The sequence below is a fragment of the Telopea speciosissima genome, chromosome 11 (genome assembly GCF_018873765.1).
Source record: "Telopea speciosissima isolate NSW1024214 ecotype Mountain lineage chromosome 11, Tspe_v1, whole genome shotgun sequence".
NCBI classification, from domain to species: domain Eukaryota; kingdom Viridiplantae; phylum Streptophyta; class Magnoliopsida; order Proteales; family Proteaceae; genus Telopea; species Telopea speciosissima.
Window position 1 is genome coordinate 11,539,973 of NC_057926.1, and position 10,560 is coordinate 11,550,532.

Consider the following 10,560-nt stretch of genomic DNA (forward strand, 5'->3'; position numbering starts at 1 on the left):
ATGTGGACACTTCATGATGATTTCAGGAATGCTGCTAGTAAAGCTTGGTCTATCCCTGTTACTGGTTCAGCTGCCAAACAAACTCTGAGGAAAATCAGCCACTGTCATGATGTGTTTCAAAAGTGGAATGCAGAAGTGTTTGGCAACATCTATGAGAACATCAGAGCCCTCAAAGTACAGCTGGAGCATATTCAAGGCCTACCGAGCTCTCTCTATTCACAGGTCATGGAATCGGAAATTCAAAATTTATTAGATATTGAATTGCAAAAGGAAGAGGAAATGTGGCGCCTAAAGTCGAGGGTGGATTGGCTAAAAGGAGGAGATAAAAATACCTCCTTCTTCCACGCGGCCACTTTGAAGAGAAGACACCGAAATAGGATTCTAAAACTGAAATCCCCCACTGGGGAGTGGTCGACGACGGATGCTGAGGTGTCAAACATTTTGTGTAACCACTTTCAATCTTTGTTTTCTTCAGACCCAATTAATAATAATGCTTTGAATTTGGTTTTGGATGCAGTGCAACTTGTGGTAACTGATGACCTTAATAATGTGCTATGTTCTGCCCCTCAATTAGAGGAAGTCCGTAAGGCTCTGTTCGATATAGCCCCCATTAAAGTCCCCTGGACCAGATGGCCTACCACCTATTTTCTTTTAGAAATACTGGGACGTGGTGAAGGATGACCTTTTTGCCCTTGTGGAAGAGTTCTTTAGGACCGATCAGATTCTTAGAGAATTGAATAAGACATATATCTGTCTTATTCCCAAGGTGGCTGCACCCGAGAATGCTGACCAATTCCAGCCCATAAGCCTGTGCAATATTGCCTTCAAGATCATTACAAAGCTCATTACAGATCAACTAAATGGGGCCCTGGATAAGATTATCTCACCAACTCAGTCGGCCTTTGTTCCAAATAGATTCATCTCTGACAACATTTTGGTGGCCCATGGGATGCTCCATTACATCAAGAAGCAGAAGAAAGGAAAAGAGAAGTTCTTGGCTCTAAAGTTGGACATGCGCAAGGCATACGACAAACTGGAATGGAACTTTATAGAAGGTATGCTTCGAAAATTGGGTTTTATTAGATAATGGGTTGATCTTGTGATGGCTTGTATTACCACTGTGTCCTACAATTTACTTATTAATGGGTGTGTTATGGGTGTTGTTGTCCCATCTCGAGGAATTCAGCAAGGTGACCCAATTTCACTTGCCATTTTTATCCTCTGCTCCCAAGCCCTCATAGCAGTTATAAAACAAGCAGAGGCAGTAGGAACCCTAAGTGGGGTTAGAGTACGGCACAGAGGAGAACCTATTACTCATCTACTATTTACAGATGATTGTTTACTGTTTGCGCGAGTCAACTTGTAGGAGATAAATTCTTTAAAGGACTGCCTGGACTTGTATTGCAAGGCAACAGGGCAGGCGATAAATCTGCAGAAATCCAGCCTTACTTTCAGCCCCAACACGCATGATAGGATCAAAAGGTGGTTCTCAAGGATCCTCAAAGTCAAGCATGGTGATGGCCCATCCAAGTACTTGGGTCTGCCCACGCATTTTGATGTTTCAAAGAAGGAAGTTTTTAATGATATCAAGGAAAAGACCCTTGGCAAACTTCAAGGGTGGAAGGAGAAGTTGTTGTCTCATGCAGGGAAAGAGGTATTACTGAAGGCAGTAGTGGCACCAATGGCGAATTATGCTGGTTCACACTTTAAATTACCAGCATATTTTCATGATTCAATGAAAAAAGCTTCTTCTAGCTTCTATTGGGGAGATTCGAAAGACAAACAAAAGGTACACTGGATGTCTTGGCAACGGCTCTGCAGATCAAAATCCAGGGGTGGTTTGGGTTTTAAAGACACAAAGCTCCAAAATAAAGCCTTGCTAGCAAAAGCAGCCTAGAGATTGTGGTCTTCCCCAGACTCACAGTGGGTGAAATTCTTAAAGTCTATTTATTTTCCTCACTGTGATTTCATGAAGGCGAAGTTAGGGGAGCACCCCTCCTGGGGATGGAGAAGTCTTCTTGTGGGCCGAGATGTCTTGCTGGATGGCCTTGTGTGGAAAGTACGTGATGGTGGATCGATTGATATTTGGGAGGATAGGTGGATTCCATCTCCGCCGGATTCCAAGCTAAAATACCCGAAACCAAATGGGTGTTCACTTACGGTTGTTTCAGACCTCATTGATCCAGTGACCCGACGATGGAGGATAAGCTTACTCAAATCGGTTTTCCACCCCTCAGAGGTCGATGCAATTCTGCAAATCCCACTTAGTTTGTTTCTAGGGGAGCACAAGAGGATCTGGGGGGCGACTAAAGATGGGCGTTTCACAGTAAAATCAGCCTATCGCTTGTAGACACTGAATTTTGTCACCCCCCGACGATGATGACAGCAGGACACGGACAGACATCGGTATCTCTCTCAAGAAGGACTCTTGTCCCTATATCTCAACCAAATCACCCTAACATCCCTAAAATGACTTATAAGACCCTTTTACCAAATACTGAAGGAGTTACTGCTCACCTTCCCCAACCACGGCGGTCCCGCTAGCCGGTTAGTTGGCCATGGGGGTCTAGGGGGGCGGAGCCCCCCGACAGAAAATTTTTCAAAGAGTTAGAAGGAAGACAAAAACCCAAAAAGACCAAGCCCATGGGCCTAGACACACCCTGAACCCCAAAAATGGCCCATTTGGGCCCAAAAGGTGAAAAGAGGGGGACCACACTGTCCACGGCGTCATGGACAGTGTCGCACGGCACCGTGGAGGTCCCCCATGGCAAGGGTGTATGGAGCCACGGCACAGCGGGGGTTTTCGACGCCAGCCTGTTGACGTCGCCCACGGCGCCGTGGAGGACCTATCCGGGCCAGGCTGTGGGGCACTCCCCCCTATAAATAGGAGGGTCCCCCTCCCCTCATTTCAGAGTTTTTCGGGCAGAGAGACCCTCCCAGCTCATTTTTTTTTACCCCTCTTTCCCCCGATTCTCTCTCTCTTGAGCGTCTGTTGGAGCGAGACTCCAAAGGTATGGGTAGATCCTTCGATTATCCACTCGAGTAAAGAGCGGTTCTTATCCTGCAACTTCGTTATCCCATCAGTGTACGGATAACAAAAAATCCCTTATACAGCCGTTACTCTGCCCGAAGTCTGAAGAACAAAACCCATCTCGTATAGTCCTTACTCTGTCTGACAAGAGAGAGGCAAGCTGATTGTCCGTCTCCACCTGAGCCGTGGGACATCATATATTTCATACTTGGTGCATTTTCATTATTTTCTTGTATTTCTTGACAGCTATCTGCCTCTTTCGTTCTTATATTTTTTGGCATAATATAGACAATTAAAGTAATTCACTTTAGTATACATAGTAAATGATTTTTCTTTCTTTATCATGATTAGTACATCATAACTTAGTCTTGCATGTTAGTATAGGATATATTATTAAGGGAGAATATTCGAAAACATGCATCTAGTAGAAAGACCGATTTGTCCGGGCGAGGTGGGTGCCTAACACCTTCCCACTCTCGTAACCTGACTACTTACCTTGAATCTCTAACCAGACCATATGGAATCACATAGCCCTTTCCACTAATCCTGAATGGGGCTACACCCATTGGGTCCTAGGCCCCAACCCTAGGTGGCGACTCCGTTTTTTTATGACGTATGATCCCAATCTCCATGATGAGATATCAGAACGATATGCCATTATTCATCGAAGACAATCCTTGTCGCCATAAGGCTGAGGAACTCTTGTCCCAAGGACCATGGTACTTACAGTGACGACTCCACTGGGGACATGTCAAGCTTTCAACACTAGATGCTCTCATTAAATGCAAGAATATTCTCCCTTATGCATTGTTTGTATGATAACATGTTTGGCTAACCCTTTTGTTTGTATTAGCTGCATCATGCATAGTGCTCGAAGTGAAATCAAACGATGAGGGTACTCCCTGTCGTACCTCTACCCCCGGGGAGGTGAGGTACGTCATACTAAGTACTCTGAGATCGGATGATAGCCGCTTCTTGTACCACTTTTGTGCACACACGCACTGCATGGGAACACTCTTATCCCCGTAGTTAGTCATTGGACCCCATGAGTAGTCATGGGTAATTCACGGCGAAGCTACAGCCTTTGATATTTACTGTACGAGTTTAAAATCGCCAGCGAGGGTATTCACTAGTGTGCTGTGGGATGCTTTAGCCATTCAAAAAAGGTACTAGCATGATTACTCTGAGATTGAGTGACCTACTCTCCAAGTATATTAAAAGAACCACGTACCCGCAATTCGCGACCACGAGCGATAGATATATCGATTCTGTCAAGGGTGACCTTTTTCTGTCCTATCAGCCCACCCATTGCATGCATCATATAGGAAAATAGACCATATATGATTAGGGTACGACACAAACTAACCCTTATTAGCTTTAAGAAGGTCCGAGTGTAAGGACACCTGATGATTAATCGAGCCTCAATATGAGAAGCCGCCCGGAGTAGGGAATTCCATAGTCCCACGATAGTCCCTCGAAGAAAGATGGAGGTCCACTCCCATCTAATGGAATCCTACATGTCCCTCGAAAATAGGACACCTCATATTGATCCCAGATGTAATCATTAGGAATCAGAAACCGGTCTTCTTCTTTGTTTGTTTATTCTTTCTTTTTAAGAAATGTGTTGGGCTATGACGGCATTCGAAGCATAGTCGGAAAGAACCGCTGCAATACTAGAGAGTTCCGACATTAGCTTCGATTACTTGAGCTAGAACAAAAACAAAATAAACTACAATAAAAAAATATAAAAAACAAGCAAAATACAAAAAAAAAGAGAAAATTGTCCTGAATTGTCCAAATTAGAACTTCATTAATTCACTCTTAGTATCTAAACTAGGATTTCTCTTTTTCGTAGAGGCACAATTCTATACAAAAAAAGAAAACGTCGTGCTCACCAGTCTGGACCCAACAAGATGGAAGGCTGATCCAAGTCGGCCCATTGTCCTTTTCAATTGCCCCATCCTCTTCCCATTCATCCAGTTCATCGGCTGAGATATCACTTGAGAGCAACATGGATCGAGTGGACGATCACCTATTTGAAAGTCACATAGAGCGCCAAATAGAGAGATTGCAAACAGATATGGCAGAAGTGTGGCAACTCATGGCACAATTGGCGCAATCAGTCCATGAAATTTCTAAAGGAGTGTCCACACCTGGATCCGCAGAACAAGAAGTAAGAAGAACTACCTTTGTGACCCCCAAAACTCCAAGCACCATGGTGGTAAAAGAAGGAGATGACAGTCAATTCGCGGATCCCCCCGAAACTGAGGTGGAAAAGAAAATAGGAGTGTTTGAGTTCAAATAAAACCGCAAGCGTACGAGTCAATCGTAGCTACGGGTCGAACACGAGGAGATATACGCCACTCTATTTAACTAACTTAAAAGTAATGCAAAATGAACCAAATTAAAGTGTTAAATTAAACTAATTAAACTAATAAATATTAATGCATCCTAACTCATAAGCATCTAACAAAATTAAGGGATTAAATTGGCGTCCTAACACATGAGCATCTAACCTATCAAACTAACGCAAATTGGGAGTAATTAAAAATAAAATCCTATACTACCAAGTTTGAAGTAATAAAAATGCAGCCACACATCCACATCCACATAAACAAAATAACCACATAAACAAAGTAACCATAAGAAAAATAAAAGAAGTAGAGGGAGAAGAAGAAGAAGGAGAAGAAGAGAATGAGATTGAGAGTTTAGAGAATACAAACCTAGGTGTGCTTGAACCGAATTAATTGAAGAAGCTTGAATGAATACTTGCATGAACTTACCATGGCCTCCTCTTCTAAATCTCCAAGTCTTGTCATCAACATAGGAGCTTAAACTAGGAAGCTTAAAACTGAAACTATTACAACCAAATTGAAGACATTAAAGCATAAACTAATCGTATTACAACCATTAACTAATCTTATGAAAACAAAATTAAGAACTTGAAAGAACTAATCTTACGAAATCAAACTAAGAACTAAAGCCAAAAATAGGAAAAGAAGAGAAAATTTCACTAAGTGAATGAGCCAAAAATTACACTAAAAACTGAATTAAAATCGTACTAGAAACTAACTAAAAACTGAATTAAAAAACTAACTTCTTACAACCCAAAGGGCAAGGGATATTTATAGGGGGAAGAGAGGAGAAGAGAGAAGAGGGAAGTGTAGGAGAAATATTCCCTAAGAAAAGAGAATATTCTCTTCTCCTTCCTCTTTTACAATGCCTTGAATCCTAAGAAAAAAAAAGAAAAAAAATAGAAAGAAGAAGAAGAGAAGATTGTTTACATAGATCTTCTATTTCTAGAAAAGTAAACTTCCAATTCTAACAAGTGCTTCCTTTTCTTTGTAGATATCTTCTCCAAGCAACGAAATCAAAGCATCTTTGATTTTTCAACTTTCCATAGGTGAGACAATATCTTTCAAAATAAATCTATCCCAAGTAGAATTCCAGAAGTGCCTTTGAGAAGTTGGAGGAGAGAGAGAGTAAGGGTGATGACTAGGATTCCTTCAAGAATAAATAAAATACCCATTCTGCCCTTCAAAAAACGTGGAGCATGGGGTGTTTATATATGCCTCACCATTATGTTCCTTGCAAAAAATCACCTAAAATAGACCCAAATTTTGTCCAATTTGGAGTTCGGGAGCCCAAGATATCTCAAGTTGAAGTTGGACTGTCCAGAGCCCTCCAAATAGAATCTTTCGGGTACAAAAAATATAACTTCTGGTTTTTTCGTTAAGGCCCTTAGAATTTGAACTTTCGCTTCACTTTGTCTCCGGCCGACTGTTAATAATTACAAATAAACCCCTACAGACCATTTTCGTGCTTCGTTACAGAAACAGGCGTAACTTCTTCGTTTCAACTCGGAATCATGTGTCGTTTGAACCGTTGCGAAGCTGACTCGATTTGCTGCGCATCCAAGCCATTAACACCTCTAAACAACTTAAAAACATTTTCTTAGCATCATCTCCTCCATTTTCATAAGAATTCACCTAAAACGTGAAAAGCACAAGAAAGCACCGAGTAACTCTATCCAATGTGGTAAAATGTATGCTTTATACCTTAAGATTTCACACATAAATGTGCTCATCAGATTCCCCATACTTGAACGTTACTTGTCCTCAAGTAAAGCAAAAACAAAAACTAACTTAGAATGCAGAAAATCCTAACTCACTTTCGTAGGAATCACGGTTGCACTTAGCATGTGCAACAAGCCTTTAAACCCCTAGGTTACCCCTAGCGGACGAGTTGTGTCTCGTGGGTGTTAGCAGTGAATATACACCCAAAATTCAATTGTAAATGAATGCTGCAAATTTTAATCATGGCATAAGTAGGACAGTGCACATAATCCCAAAAAGTGTTCAACTAAAGATCAAGGAGCCAAAGGTTCCCCCACACTTGAATTTTATCACCCCACATCAATTCAAGTAACAAGCATGCATCAAGTTCAAGGGATCTCCTCATATTTTTTGAACACTATTCACCTTCAAGTAAACCCCCTCATAGCATCGATGGAACCAAAGACTTAATCATTGAGTATTGTTGACCATACTTTCTTCTTTTTTTCAGGCATTAAGGCAAAAGTTTTTTCTTTCTCAACCACAAACTCTATTTCTACTCCACTACTGTTCTCTGAATGACATGGTGGAACATACACCAGACACCCAAATACTTGGTAGCTTCGCTTTTTGCATATATCCATAAGACATTGAGACATTGATGCAAGAGTTTTTTGAGTTTCCTTCCAAGGAATTTCGATCAAGTCACCTTGCTTCATGAGGCATAGTGCCCTGTCTAGTCCCAAGGAATTCCACCTTCCTTTCTTTTTTTTTTCTTTTTTTTTTTTTTACATTCACTTTCATGCCTTGCCTTGCCACAAACAAATTGGTCTCAACTACTAGCCAAAAGACCAAAGGGTCTATAAACACATAGAGAAATCTAGCCATCAAATGAAATAATGCTCATATTTTCCAATTCAATCACTCTCATCGGATACAAACCAACTACCGTCCTTGAAAATGGATTTTTTTATTTCGCATGCTAGGGTACCTAATTCTCTCTTTCTCTTGCTTTGCAAATCGAAGAGACTTATGCACATAATCAAACCATCGCCACAATCAAAATTTACCAATTAAGCCCAATATCCCCCCCCCCCCCACACTTAATTCATGCAGTGTCCTCAATGCATGCATAAAAGAAAGAATAAGGACAAGGGAGGAGATGAAGGGGCTTACCAGATATAATCAACAAAGAGGATCATGAAGAATGATGAGTTCTACAAAAAGTGCTAGGAGCAGCAATAGAAATCTCAATCCAAGGCCAGTAAATGGAGAAATAGCTTCAGACCCAGAAAACACTCGACCATGAATTTTAGTAAAACGAGATATAATATAAAAGTTAAGCACAACTAAGAAATATCCAATAAAAAAATCTGTCCTCATGGGACAGTGAAAAATGAAGGCAATAAAACTCAGGCCATAAATCCTTCCCTTCTCTCCCATTTGCAATGTAGAACACCTATCATTCTTTGAAAAATCAACCAAAAACGGATTACAATAAGCATAAAAAGGATTATGAATAACCTCTTCTAAATAATCATTAAAAATTGGAGGTTTACTCAAATCAATCCTAGCAATAAAACTATCTACTCTTTGCATAACTTGGTTTGCTAAATAAGGATCATGGAAATTTGCTTGAAAAGCATCGTGACTAACATTATCCTCAATAAAATCATCAAACCTAGGAGGTTTGGACAAATCAACATGTGAGACAATGGAATCCTCAAAATGACAATTATCTAAGTTTTCCAAAGAGAGAGGGAGAGATCAAATTTCCTGGGTTTCTATGTTATCATGAAAATCTGATTCTAAATCAATAAAAACACTAGGCTCACTAAAATCAGAAATTTCAGGAAAAAGTTGGACTTCCCCAGGTAGCTCATCAAATCTCGCTTCACTAATATCCTGAGGAGACTCAATCTCAACAAATAAATCATCATGAAAAGCAGCTTGTTGGGAATGACTCTCATTAACCTCAAACTAGGGTGGTGGACTTTCAATATCATTAAAATGGGGATGGGGTGGTTCATTCTGAACAGGAATCTGGTAACATAGACTAGCTTCAGGCTGACTAGGTAATGTACCCATTTCCTCCTCCTGTAACATGGTGATCAATTGAGAGAGTTGCTTCTCCATGGTATTGTGGTTTGTTGTGAGAAGGGCTATGTTCCTCTCAAGCTCACTCAGTCTGGCCTCCTCACCCATGTTTTGAAATTCAGGGGGTTGGTGGTATGGTTCAAGGAGAGGTGGCCCATTGAGATTCAATGGAGGGTTGGGCATTGGAGGACCAAACTGACCATGATATTGGAAATTGGGTGGCCAGCTTCGTTATTCCATTGATCCCATGAGAAATAGGGATGATCACTCCACCCGTGATTGTAAGTGCCAAAAGAATTGTGTTGAGATTGAGGACTCGCATTCTCATCACCATTGCTACCCCCATAAAGATTAGGGCATCCTTCCATAACATGGATAGTCTGGGGATGTGATCAATCAAAATTTCCCGAAAGCCCATAGTTGGGTTGGGGAGCAAAATTGTACTGGGGTGGTGCAAAATTGTTCTCTATTTCACTACTTTTGGCTTCCCTAACCTGTTTAAACATTTCCTCCAAAATCATGGTTGCCTTAGCATAGGTCCATCTTTCCCCCAAAGTCTTATATGGAAGTATATCTCCCATTATTCTAAATTAACCACCTATCCCAAATTGAGGTCTCCCATAAAAAAAAAGTTTAAAGAAAAAAAAAATACTAAAAATAAGAGGGAGCCCATGGTAGATAGTGCATCTATCCCTCAGAAATTGAAGCAATGGTTCCAAAGCTGTAAGGTTACCATATAGGTTGACAGTAAGGGAACCCGTATAGTCTTCACGAGCCACCTACGGGCGACTCCAAATGGATTCTAATGTCGGGTGGAGGACTACTATACATTTATGTTTCCAACGCTCTCACTATGTCGCTTTCCTGTTATCAAGAGTGGTCACCTCCAAAAATAAGTCACATGCCAATCCAAACCACCCAACGAATCAAGGGACACCAAGATTGGTGGGTTTGGGCATATGAAGGACTTTAGATTGGGCAAGAGAAACAGAAGAGGTTTTCAAAACTTTTTTTTTTTTTTAAAGGAAGAGGAGAAAGAAAGAAACTAAAGCACTTAATTCTAAAAATCAAAAAATAAAGTGGTAATAATTCCGCAACGGCGCCAAAAACTTATTTGAGTTAAAATAAAACTGCAAGCGTACGGGTTAATCGTAGCTTCGGATCGAACACGAGGAGATATACGCCACTCTATTTAATTAACTTAAAAGTAATGCAAAGTGAACCAAATTAAAATGTTAAATTAAATTAATTAAACTAATGAAAATTAATGCATCCTAACTCATAAGCATCTAACAAAATTAAGGGATTAAATTAGCGTCCTAACACATGAGCATCTAACCTATCAAACTAACGCAAATTGGGAGTAATTAAAAATAA

General features: G+C 40.6%; 1 protein-coding gene across 1 annotated transcript; it reads left to right on the forward strand.

Annotated features, from left to right (window-relative positions):
• Positions 1 to 1,897, forward strand: LOC122644785. The gene is made up of 3 exons (XM_043838168.1): positions 1 to 528; positions 767 to 1,055; positions 1,416 to 1,897. The coding sequence occupies exons 1-3, from the start codon at positions 1 to 3 to the stop codon at positions 1,895 to 1,897; spliced, it is 1,299 nt and encodes a 432-aa protein (XP_043694103.1).
• Positions 1,898 to 10,560: the final 8,663 nt, after the last annotated feature.

Excerpts from the sequence above, each read along its gene's own strand:
- LOC122644785 (XM_043838168.1), top strand. The coding sequence starts at position 1 with ATGTGGACACTTCATGATGATTTCAGGAATGCTGCTAGTAAAGCTTGG. Across the intron at positions 529-766 it reads TGGATGCAGTGCAACTTGTG|GTGGCTGCACCCGAGAATGC; the intron begins GTAACTGATGAC and ends CTTATTCCCAAG. Across the intron at positions 1,056-1,415 it reads GGAATGGAACTTTATAGAAG|GGCAGGCGATAAATCTGCAG; the intron begins GTATGCTTCGAA and ends GCAAGGCAACAG.